The sequence below is a fragment of the Leucopleurus acutus genome (assembly GCF_964270905.1).
Source record: "Leucopleurus acutus genome assembly, chromosome: 19".
In the NCBI taxonomy this organism is placed as follows: Eukaryota; Metazoa; Chordata; class Mammalia; order Artiodactyla; family Delphinidae; genus Leucopleurus; species Leucopleurus acutus.
The window spans coordinates 43,107,527-43,120,144 of record NC_139161.1 but is presented as its reverse complement, the minus strand read 5'-3'; the positions used below and the strand labels follow the sequence as shown (position 1 = coordinate 43,120,144).

Here is a 12,618-nt window from a genome sequence, read left to right as displayed (position 1 = left end):
TGCCCAGTGGTTGAGAATCCACCTGCCAATGCAGGGAATACAGGTTCGAGTCCTGGTCTGGGAAGATCCCACATGCCTCAGAGCAACTAAGCCCGTGCGCCACAACTACTGAGCCTGCACTCTAGAGCCCATGAGCCACAACTACTGAGTCCACGTGCCACAACTACTGAAGCCCGCATGCCTAGAGCCCGTGCTCCACAAGAGAAGCCACTGCAATGAGAAGCCCGCGCACCGCAACAAAGAGTAGCCCCCGCTCGCCGCAACTAGAGAAAGCCCACACACAGCAACAAAGACCCAATGCAGCCCCAAAATAAATAAATTTATTAAAAAAAAAAGAAAGAAAGAAAACCTTGCTGCCCACCCCAGAAGCTCTTTCATGTGCCCCATTCCAATCACAAAACCCTCCGTCCACCTGAAAGGCATCCTGACTTTTATAGTAATCACTTACTTGCATTTCTTTAGAGTTTTAGCACGCAAACATGCATCCCTAGCATAAACCCTAAAAAACCCTGATATATCTTTTTCTTAATGGCTTTGTTGAGATATAGTTTACATACTATAAAATTCACCTTTTTAAAGTGTACAAATCAATATGTTTTAGTATGTTTACAGAGTTGTGAAACCATCACCATAATCTAATTTTAGAACATTTTCATCACCCACAGGAAGAACCCTCATACCTATCAACAGTTGATATGTCTCTGAAGTCTCCTGATCTACAGCCTTCCCCTCCCTTTCTTCTCCTTACGATTCATCTGTAGGCTGTCAGGCTCTGTTAGCACCTGTTGGAGAGGTGGAACTCCAGCTCTGTTGGATGGGGTTGAGCAGAAAGCCTTGCCACACAAACCAGCCAGACAATCTTTGACGGTGCCTTTCACTTCTTTGCCTCTCTTTCCCCTGTAAAATGGAAATAATTATTATTCGCCCTTCCTTACCTTCCTCAAAGCGTTGCTGAAAGAATTGATGTAATAGATGAGGACACTGGAAGAATGCCAGGGTGATTATAACCACAGCAAAAATGACATAACTATATTTTCATATCACACACCTTGATCTCTAACGTCTGTAGATTCACACCTAATTTCCACAGGGATCCTCGAAAACAGGAGCAAGCAGAAGTCTTCCCCTGTGATCTACTCATGTACTCTCTGAGCCTCATGACCACCCTGCGTGATGAGTGTTATCATTTTTCTGTTAACATATGAGGGAAGGGTGGGGGTCCTGGACCGGTTGAGGGCTTTGTGCAGGGCCAGTCAGCTGAGCGTGGCAGAGCTGGGAGCTGGCCCAGTGTTTCCACTGTCAAGTCTCTTAACCTTAATACCCTCTGATAAGGTCCCAGTTGAGACCAGGACCTGGGCATCCACTTTGATAGGACACAGCTCTAAAGCCACGAGGTGCTCTTTTTTTCTTGTTGTGGGTGGCAGTTCTCCGTGTAGTGGCCTTGAGTTGCCTAAGCAGGGACAGGGCCTCTCGGTGCCAGGTGACCATTAAAAGGCTCTCTGTTCTCACTTTGTGCATTATGGAGCCTTTATCTTCTCACCCAGAGTCACCTTGATGTTTGCCTTTTGAAAGTGCCAAGAATTTAGAGGCCAGGGTTTTAGCTTCTTAGGTCCTTTGATTAAATACCATCCTCTCAGGTGGTTTGGATAATGGGGCCTCTGTCCGCGTGGGGTTTATTGGCTGGCCACGTGATTTCCCCAAGCTGCAGCCAGAGCACAAGAATCATAGAGGTGGGGACAAAGGGTGTCATTTCTGGCTTCCTTGCTTTTGTCTTACGTTTTGTGTCAGCACATCCCTTCCAGTGCACTGTGGAAAACAGCACCCTTCACTCAAACAAAACAGAAAATGCTCCCAAGGAGAAGAACTGAAGCTGAAATGCCAGTGGGTGAAGGTACCTCTCACTGGGGTCTACACCGTGTGGGGGACGAAGTCATCCGCCATGGACCAAGCCAGACGTCCCATCAGGGGCTCCTGGGGCAGCCGCTCACCCCATCTGGAGATGTTTCTCTCAAACATCTAAGTGGTTGTACCCATTTTTGGGGTCTAGGGCTTTGGGTTCCTGGAAGAACCACCTGCTAAGCAGGAAGCCACCACCTTCTTAAGGCTCACAACAACCTCTAATACAGTTACACCCATCTGTCCCTTGCTTCTCCCTCAAGTACATTTTTTTTTTTTTTCCGGAAGAGTTTAATTTGAAGACTTTATTTCCTAGCTGATTGCAGAAACAAACCACAAAATGAAACAGTGCTGCTCTCTGGGGAGATCTCTCAGGCTGTCTTGCGCAGTTCAAGGGAGAAGTCCCTTCCCCGGGGGGCACTTGGGAATTTTGACAGGAAAAGGGGACTCTTCCCTGGTATATGTTCAGCTCCATCACCCCCTACTCTTGCTGAGCCCTTAGCCCCAAATTCATCCTCATTCATAATTGCTCAAAACCCTAATCACTGGGTCCTTCCAGACAACTGCAGTCTTCTTTAATTATACATACTTAGGTTATGCTGAAGATTTTTAAAATATATTTATTTATTTTTATTTATTATTTACTTAGACTGTGCCGGGTCTCAGCTGTGGCATGCGGGCTTCTTAGTTGCCGCATGCACGACGGATCAAACCTGGGAGCTCTGCATTGGGAACGTGGAGTCCTACCGACTAGACCACCAGGGAAGTCCCTGAAGATTTGTTTTGATTTGGGATTTATCTTCCTAACCAGCCATGGGGGTTTTTTTGTGGTTTTTTTTAACATCTTTATTGGGGTACAATTGCTTTACAATGGTGTGTTAGTTTCTGCTTTATAACAAAGTGAATCAGTTATACATATACATATGTTCCCATATCTCTCCCTCTTGCGTCTCCCTCCCTCCCACCCTCCCTATCCCACCCCTCCAGGCGGTCACAAAGCACCTAGCCGATATCCCTGTGCCACGTGGCTGCTTCCCACTAGCTATCTACCTTACGTTTGTTAGTGTATATATGTCCATGCCTCTCTCTCGCCCTGTCACAGCTCACCCTTCCCCCTCCCCATATCCTCAAGTCCGTTCTCCAGTAGGTCTGTGTCTTTATTCCTGTCTTACCCCTAGGTTCTTCATGACATTTTTTTTTTTCTTAAATTCCATATATATGTGTTAGCATACGGTATTTGTCTTTTTCTTTCTGACTTACTTCACTCTGTATGACAGACTCTAGGTCTATCCACCTCATTACAAATAGCTCAATTTCGTTTCTTTTTACAGCCATAGGTGTTTTAAGGACAGGGTTTCTTAAGCTTCAGCCTTTCATGTGCCATGATTCTTGTTACATCTGCATATCCCCTGTACTTTTCTTTTTTTTGGCAGGGCAGCCTGGCTTGTGGGATCTTAGTTCCCGGACAAGGGATCGAACCCGGGCCCCCTGCAGTGGAAGTGCGGAGTCCTAACCACTGGACCAGCAGGGAATTTCCATCTCGTGTACCATGTTTTACTTAATATTTTTCCTAAATCAACTCACATCTCCCCTTTTAGGTACATGTATTTCAAAAGGAAACTTTAAAATATTTATATAAATGAAAACCAGAATCATGTGTCTTAATTAGAGGGATAAGCCTAAATGTATGTTTCAAGAAAAACAAAACAATGACTAGCTTGGTACCTTTGTCTGTCTAAGTTTCTGAACCTGAAGTGGGCTTGCCCTCTCCCTCTCTTTCTCTCTCTCTCTCTGGCTCAAAAGAAGATTATCAGGTATTTAAGATTTACTGAGGATTTCACCTTGACTTAATCAGGATGGAAAGAAAATAGAAAAAGGAAACCTTTCTGTCCACAAGAGTCACTGTTTCTGATGTCCCTGCACAACTTTTACACCTCTTATTCCACCACTTTGCGAAACGTGATTCTAAGAGATTGGTCTGGTGCAATATGGAAGACTGTGTCTTCCTTCCGTGTGAAGGGAAATCGTTTCACCTTTATTCTTCAAAATAAATACACCCTGGGGGAGAAAAACTTATGGCTTTGGTCAGTGACAGTCTCCAGGACACAATGTCTTGGAGTTACCATAGGAGCTTTTCTGATACCACCTTCTGTACAATTAGTCACCAAGTTTTGACCCTCGATTCTGCTTTCTCAAATGATTTCAACTCTGGCCCCCCCCCCTTCCCTCTGCATCTGCTGTCTGGTTCAGACTCCCATCACATCTCTCCCAGGTTATTTTAATTTATTTATTTTTGTCTTAGTTGGATCTTCATTGCCGCGCATGGGCTTTCTCTAGTTGCGGCGAGTGGGGGCTACTCTTCATTGTGGTGCGCGGGCTTCTCACTGCGGTGGCTTCTCTTGTTGCGGAGCATGGGCTCTGGGCGCGTGGGCTCCAGTAGTTGTGGCTCGTGGCTCTAAAGCGCAGGATCAGTAGTTGTGGTGCACAGGCCCACCTGCTCCGCGGCATGTGGGATCTCCCCGGACAGGGCTCAAACCCGTGTCCCCTGCATTGGCAGGTGGATTCTTAACCACTGTGCCACCAGGGAAGCCCTCTCCCGGATCATTTTAATGCGAGCTCCTCTATCTCTAGTCAGAAGCCCCCTTCCCATCCATTCTCAGTCTGCTAATGTGAACTTTCCAAAATGGAAGTCAGATCATGTCACTCCCCTGCTTAAAACTCACCAGTGCTCCCCACCTACAACAGGAAGTTCTGCTTCCTGTTTCTGCTCTTACCTACCTCTAGCCCCCATTTGCTGTCATCCCCCGACATACACCCTCCACCCCAGCCTCCCTGCTTTGTGTCACACTATGTACTTTTGCAATTCTGGTTTGCTTTGCCTGGAGTGTCCCCCAACCCCCCTTGTCCAGAGTTGAAAACTGTTTACCCAGAGTGGATCTGGTTTCCACCAAGAGGACTGGAGTCTTTCACTGTCACTGTGTCTAACGTGGCAACATGTGCACAATGAATTTTGATCAGATCAAAGCTGACTCACTAATTGTAGAAGCAGGTACTGGAAGGCCACTCAGGCTAAAATCATGGTCATTTTCCTAGGAGCTTTCTGGGGATATTTTCAGTTTTGCTGGGTTAAGGCATTGTGTTGCCTGGGAGGTTGTCTGTGAACACAGCCAGACAGGGAGAGCAGATTACTGGAAGGAGTGGGACACAATCACACAAGTCTGGCTGGTTTTGGCTAGGGGTGGGATGGGGAGAGAGGAGGTAGAAAGATTTACATTATGGGCTTCCCTGGTGGTGCAGTGGTTGAGAGTCCGCCTGCCAATGCAGGGGACATGGGTTCGTGCCCCGGTCCGGGAAGATCCCACATGCCACGGAGCGGCTGCGCCCGTGAGCCATGGCCGCTGAGCCTGCGCGTCCGGAGCCTGTGCTCTGCAACGGGAGAGGCCACAACAGTGAGAGGTCTGCGTACCGCAAAAAAAAAAAAAAAAGATTTACTCTGTACCAAAGCATTGGACTTTTCTGCTCCACTAGATCAGGCTTGACAGGAAAAGGAGGAAGTCTTCCTGGAAGGAATGGGAGACCAGAGTGAAGATGGATGCCACTTTGGGTTTAATTTGAGAGACCAAAGATAGATGGGTCTGAAGAGTGGGACCAATGCCAACCCATCTAATTTGGACTCCTGCCCAGGACTGTGTCTAACTCACCAGTCAGAGACAAGCCTCTTGTTCCACCCAATGTCAGTCATTTAACACACACTATATCTTCTCCCCAGCAGGCCTGCCCACCAGCCCTGGGGTGTTCCACTGTCCTGAGACTCAGAGAGAGGCTGTGTTGCAAGTTCCTTCTCTGATAGGTGTGAAAGATGGATCCTCTTAAATCCTGGCAAAGGTACTTTGTTCAGACCCCCAGTGTCCCCTTCACAATTGAGAAGCCATGAAGTTTGTCTTGCGAAGGTAGAGCTCCTTCCCAGCATTCTAGAGGGAAATGCCATCAGGGCTTTCTAGATACTAATCTGTCCTCTTGGCTTTATCCAATGTACTTAATATACCTACAGTCATCTATCTGTAATATCCCAGCAGTAAATTCCACTGCCAACAACTCCATTCTCTGGCTTCTGTGTTGCTGCAGTGCTGTCATCGTGTGGCTCTATCTTCTGGCTCAGAAAGGTGTACAAAAGTCACTTCTCTCACAGTTTATTTTATTTATCCAACGTTTGTATATTACAGACAATGTACCAGGCACTATTCAAAGCATTTTCCTATTATATTAACTCGTTTGATCTTCATAACAATCCCATGAGGTGTTGTTCCCATTTGGCAGATGAGGCTTAGAGAAGTTAAGAAATTTGCCTGATGATGCACAGCTAGTACTTGGTAAAGCTGAGGTTCAGACTTAGGCAGGCAGACTCCAGAGTCCCTGCTTTTATTTAATTAATTATTTATTTAGGCTGCGCCGGGTCTTAGTTGAGGCATTGTGGACTCTTCGTTGCGGCAGGCATGCGGGATCCAGCTCCCCAACCAGGGATTGATCCCAGGCCCCCTGCATTGGGAGCGTGGAGTCTTACTCACTGGACCACCAGGGAAGGCCCCAGAGTCACTGCTTTTAATCACTGAGCTATGCTGTCTCCAAGAGAACTTCAGAGTGACCCCTGATGGATGTCTGTTAACGTAAGAGAGGGGCATAGAGCTCAAGGCAAGACAGGAGGCCAGAGCTTCAGAAGTATAGCTGATTGGGAGATGGGAAGGGGCTGTAAAAAGAAACTTATTGATACATTGCCTGTGAGGCACACTCTGGCTTGTCCGGCTCCCCACTCCCACTTTAGTTTTGGTCTTCTTTTGTACCAAACTGTTAGTCATCGCTGGCTGTAAGTGCTTGTTGGGTGACTCCTTTCTGCAGCCCTTGGGTCTGGATTTTTAAGTAAGTTTTTTCTACAAAAGAGTTTGAAGTATTATCTTTAAAATGTTCCCCCTAAATAAACTCTTCTTCCTAGCCCTCTGCCTTCCAGAGATTCCCCCTGCAAAGCCTTTACCTAGCATGCATGTGCAACGTCACGAAGGCCTTGTCTCTTCTCACGCTCCTGATGTCCACAGAATTAACACCGGCATCCACTGGCGATGCTGATGCAGGGCTCCCAGGGTCAAGATTCTCTACAAAGTCTTGCTCGGAGGGAGCTGTGCCCTAGAGAACTTGCTCCTCTGTAAAGGGTCTTCGTCCTTTGTGATCTGATATTTGTGCAATTTATTTTTTTAAAGAAAAAGCCTTTTTCACAGACATTGTTTCATGGGATCCTCCAAACTACTCTGTGAGGTAGAAGGCTGGGAAAAGATGATAGTCTTTGGTTGAGAGGAAACTGAGGCACAGAGAGGTCATGTGACTTGCCTAGCATCATATGCTCAGGATGGCAGAGCCCAGGCTCAGTCTCAGCTGTCATGCCTTTTGGCAAGTTGTGGTATCTCTCTGGATGTTGCTTGTCTTACCTATAGAATAGTGGGATTAGAATAGGTGCTCTATAAGGGTCTTTCCAATGCAAACATTTTGTAATACTAAAATTCTGAGGAATACTTTCCCCTGAAAGATCAGGCCATCAAGCCTTCTGAAGTTCATCTTATTTGCCTCCATCCTGGAATATGACTTCATTATCTCCCAGTGAGCAGGGAGTGTGTCTTTCCTGTCTTCCTCCTTATATCACAGAAAGAGTGTTTCTTGGAAGGGCTTCCACCCCTATACTCCTTACAGGTATCATATAGTTTAGATGGTGAAATACCGTTATAAACATAACAATGAATTTGCTTCAAAACCTGTGGATTTCAACTTTTCAGTGAGCTCTACAACAGTAATGACAGCTGAGATCAGTAGAGCAAGTGCTGTGCATCTGACAAATGCTTGACATGTATTATATATTCTTCACAACCACCTAAGAAGGTAGGTATTATTATCATTATTGCCATGTTACAGAAGAAGGGGCAGGCTTGGAGAAGTAAAAGAACTTACTCAGGATCACATAACTATCAGGTGATGGGCTCTGGATTCAAACTAATGTAGTTTGTCAGCAGCTGTTAAATGCTGCACCAGACCACAAGGCTTCTCCTAGGAGAAAAGGGGATTGGTATTATACACATGTGCCTTTTATTCCCTTACAAAAAATTCATTTTGTAATACTTAAGATAGAAAAAAGGCACATTATGCACAGATAGTGTTTCCTCCTTTATTCTCTCTCTCTCTCCAACCATCTGTCCATCTATCTCCCACTGTCTGCCAAGCACTGTTCAAACATATAAGCATATATAGATATAGCAACAAATTCCTCCGGATGGAGAGAGTCAGGAGGAAATTAAGACAATGTTAGAAAAATTAGTACAAGGTTATTATTCAGTGCCACCTATGTGTCCGGCACTGCGCTGGGCAAACCTATGTAAAGAGATGTACCAGAAGACCCTGCCTAAAGTAAACCACACAGAGAGAGGAAAATCACTTGGTTTGGTTACAAAGAAATGAATCTGTTTACACAGATAGTGTAGAAACTAATCTCATTATTTAGAATCGTATTTTATAAACATCACAGATAAAAAGCAGATAGGGTGGTGGGCTTTGGTAGTGGAAAGGACTCGATTCTGGGAGGTAGTCATCCTTTACTCAATCAAGCGCTTTCTAAGGGCTTTGTCCAATAAGGTGGGGAATACTTCTGAAGGCTTTCCAAGGCTTTCTAAGGGCTTTGTCCAATAAGGTGGGGAATACTTCTGAAAACCAGGTGGACAGGTCGCTGCTCTTCTGGAGTTTATAGTCAGTCAGGTAAGAATATTCTTGCCCTGAGTCACACTGCCAAGGTCTAGCTATACGACCTTGGACGAAAAACTTCTCCTGCCGCTATTTCGTAAAAGAAATGGGGTCAGACTAGCGACCCTGCCACTCAAATTCCCGGCCCAAAGCGTATCCCATCGAGACTCCCGCTCGATGCTCTGCGGCGAACCTGACGGCGGGGGCGTAGGTCCGGGACAGAGAGCGTTCGCGTTCCGAAAGCGCTTGTCCCTCGCGGCGCCCCGTCGCCCCGCAGCCGCCGCGACTCGCGGAGCCGGAGGAGGCGGAGCAGGCGCTGTCCCGGCTCTTGAGCAGGGTAGCTGCTGAGGAGGTGGTGCGGCGGGCCCGGGAGGCCGAGGTTCGGGCGGGGCGGTGGGAGAGGCTCGCAGGCGGCGCCGGCAGCGTGGGGAGAGTGGCGCCGCGGGCTGGGCGCTCCGGGCGAGAGGAGTCCGCTCCATGCGTGCGGGCCGAGGCCGGCCCCTGCGAGCCGCAGACATGAAGAAAGACGTGCGGATCCTTCTGGTGGGAGAACGTGAGTCCGCGCGCCCGGGCTGGCCGGGACTGGCCGCGGCCACCGCAGCCCCTGCCGCCCCACTGCCCTACCTCCGCGCCCCCAGGCCTCCCAGCCCCTCCGCTCTTCCCTTTCGGCTGCCCGCAGGCGGCCCTCGATCTCTCACCTCACCTGGGCCCTCCTGAGCCCTCCCGTCCTCTGTCCCCCCGTCATCACCCTCAAGCCGTGTCGCCATTAGCCTCTGACCGCCCGGCCTCATCCCTCCGAAGGTCCTCTCCTTTTTCTCTTGGAATGCTCTCCTCCCGGGCCTCCGCGTTTCCGAGGCCGCCTCCTCTCAGACCCTTTCGTCTTCCGTGGAGATTCCCTTGTTCCTGCCAGGCAGGTGCTGGAACAGGCAGACTGACCAATTGGGATGGCGTGAACTGGCTCCCGGGGAAGCTAGGGGGAGGGGTGCAGAACTGTTCGACTTGTGGGCAAGGTCAGGTGTCTGCATGTTTTTGCGCTCGCGGTGTTCCCTCGCTCTAGGCATTGACTGTAAGGCACGGGGCATTTTAAGCGGTATTTGCTCTTTGCATTGGAATAACTCCAGGTACACTCGATGTTTCCTCAAAAATTTACTCTCAACTTCAAGTTATACAAGTGCTCAATGAATGAATACTTAAATGGGGAGGGTCCTTAAGTTGAGAGAATTATTGTTATCCTAAAGCCTAGTTTCCCCCATCTTTTAAAACATTATTTCATAACTACTTGGTAATTAATTTAAAAATGACGGGCACACGTGAGACCCCCCCTCCCCCGCAGAGATTTTTAGATTTCACTTTTTGAAGATGTAATAAAGGAGACATGTCTTCTGTTCACTGACTTGGGGACAGAACAGCAGGGACTTCTTGATATTGTTCAAGTTACATGACTCAATTGGTAGGACTAAAATAAGAAAGTGGGCTGGGGAGGACTGGACCGTTTGTTTTAAAAGTACATTAGTTAATGACCTGACTTTGCTGTTTTGAAGCTTTCTATTCTAAACCCCGTTTCATTCTAGAGTAGCCCCTCCAGGTCACTGTGATGCACTCCCAACGAAGGAAGTGAACACATTTTTACCCTCTTCTGTAGTGTTCTTTGCTGTTCATAGAAACCTCTGTTCACCTGCTATTGTAGAAATCTTCCTTTAGAATCAGAATTTAGAAGTAAGCTTAGCCAGACACAGTTTACTTTTTGGTTTGCAGTTGTGAATTTTAGTTTTAATTTATAACAACACATGTGTCAATCTGTGTTTTGCATGGACTTCCTTGACAAAGTTCAGGAATATGATTCTTGTTGATGCATTTGGAGCAAGGTAGGGAAAGTGAATAGATGTCCCACTTAAAAAACTGATGGATAAAAAAAATTTTTTTAAACAAAAATTCTTTGTTTTGGTTTTAGTTTTGAATATAGGGAGCAATTACATATAATCAGTAGTCTGTAAAACATCTGAATTGAAGTGCTATACATATGTGAGATATATTGTCAGCCTTAGGACATTTAAGCTAAAAGGTTAACAGTATTACTTATTTTGAAATACATAAAAGACTTAAAAATTTGTTAGAAAAATTACAAGCCATATTCTGATGAATTGAAAGCAAATAATAGAATTGGTAAGAGTGTATATGTGAGAGTTTTTAGATAGGGAGAAACTTGACACAAGAGAAAGCCTTCGTTTTTGAGGAAGACATTTTTCTTAAAGAGGATGATACCGAAAACTTTAGGCCAAGTTTATATACGTGATTTTTTTTCACATTTAAAAGTATGAGAAATGGGCTTCTCTCGTGGCCCAGTGGTTGGGAATCTGCCTGCCAATGCAGGGGACACGGTTCGAGCCCTGGTCCGGGAATATCCCACGTGCCGCGGAGCAGTTGAGCCCGTGTGCCGCAACTACTGAGCCTGTGCTCTAGAGCTCGCGAGCCACAACCACTGAAGCCTGTGTGCCTAGAGCCCATGCTCCGCAACAAGAGAAGCCACTGCAACGAGAAGCCTGCACACCTCAACAAAGAGTAGCCCCCGCTCACCGCAACCGGAGAAAAGCCCGTGCGCAGCAGCGAAGACACAACGCAGCCAAAAATAAATAAATTAATAAAATAAAATTTAAAAATATATGAGAAAGAGCTACACTTATTTGGAATATATAATTTTAATTAGTTATAGTAAAGGGTTGTATTCTGGCGGGAAATGACTGAAGCATTACTTTTTGAGATTTAATGTAAACATCTGACAGCTACTTAGCCTAGTTGTAGTACTTTAAATGCTAGGTAAACAATAAGTGTGACCAAAACTATTTTGATACTGGTCTGATACACAGATTTATCAGGAAAACCACTTTTTAAAATTTTATTTATTTATTTTTGGCTGCATTGCGTCTTCGTTGCTGCGCGCGGGCATTCTCTAGTTGCTGTGAGCGGGGGCTACTCTTCCTTGCGGTGCGCGGGCTTCTCATTGCGGTGGCTTCTCTTGTTGCGGAGCATGGGCTCTAGGCACGTGGGCTTCAGAAGTTGTGGCACGTGGGTTCAGCAGTTGTGGCTCACGGGCTCTAGAGTGCAGGCTCAGTAGTTGTGGCGCACGGGCTTAGTTGCTCCGCAGCATGTGGGATCTTCCCAGACCAGGTCTCGAACCCGTTTACCTTGCATTGGCAGGCAGATTCTTAACCACTGTGCCACCAGGGAAGCTCAGGAAAACCACTTTTTAAGGAAGAAGTCATAATAATTCATTTGTAGTTTTAAGATGGTTAACTAAGGGAAATAGGAAACGAAAAGAAAAAGGAGCATCGTCTCTGGAGTTGTTGTAAAGCCTGTTCTTTCTCAATCACTTCAGTACGTTTTATTGCTGTTAGTGTCCGTCCCTGAACCACACAGCAGCAGCTTCATTCACTGAGGCTCCCAAACAGTTGTGAGCAGTTTCAACATTCTGTTGGCTTAACCTATACTGTACTCTGGAGGTGAAATGGATCTTTTCTTGACCCATCCAGAATTTGGATTCTGAGCCAGCCAGGCTTTAATGCTAACTGGTTGCTGAATGTCTGTTGACTGCTTAGATCAGAAAAGTTAGGCTGTCTATAAATTTTAAGGTGTTTATTTGCAGAGAAAGCCAAAGTATTTTAAGTATCTTCTTCACCTTACCTTAATTATTGAACATATTGAATGCTATTCAGGCCAAATTAAAAGTTAATTACCATTCTTTAAACAAAACAAAAAATTAAAAATTTTTAAAAATTCAACCACATGAAACTTAGTTCTTCAGGTTATAACTTTCCATGGTCAATTTCATTGGCCAGAATTTGCATTTAACTAGATTTGCATTAGTATGCTTAACAGATGTCCTTGTTATAATATGAGGAATGAGCCTTATTAACCTTTTATCTAAATCCTGTAGCTGCATTAAAAGTACACAAG

General features: G+C 46.0%; 1 protein-coding gene across 4 annotated transcripts in view; it reads left to right on the top strand.

The window, feature by feature from the left end:
- The first annotated feature begins 8,995 nt into the window (after nucleotides 1–8,995).
- Nucleotides 8,996–12,618, top strand: part of RHOT1 (ras homolog family member T1) — a 59,175-nt gene continuing 55,552 nt past the window's right edge. For all 4 annotated transcript variants that reach the window (XM_082861311.1, XM_082861309.1, XM_082861310.1 and 1 more), the window contains exon 1: nucleotides 8,996–9,220. In XM_082861311.1, the coding sequence (XP_082717437.1) occupies nucleotides 9,145–9,220 (76 nt within the window). In that variant the 5' untranslated portion in view covers nucleotides 8,996–9,144. The remainder of the gene's footprint in view (nucleotides 9,221–12,618) is intronic.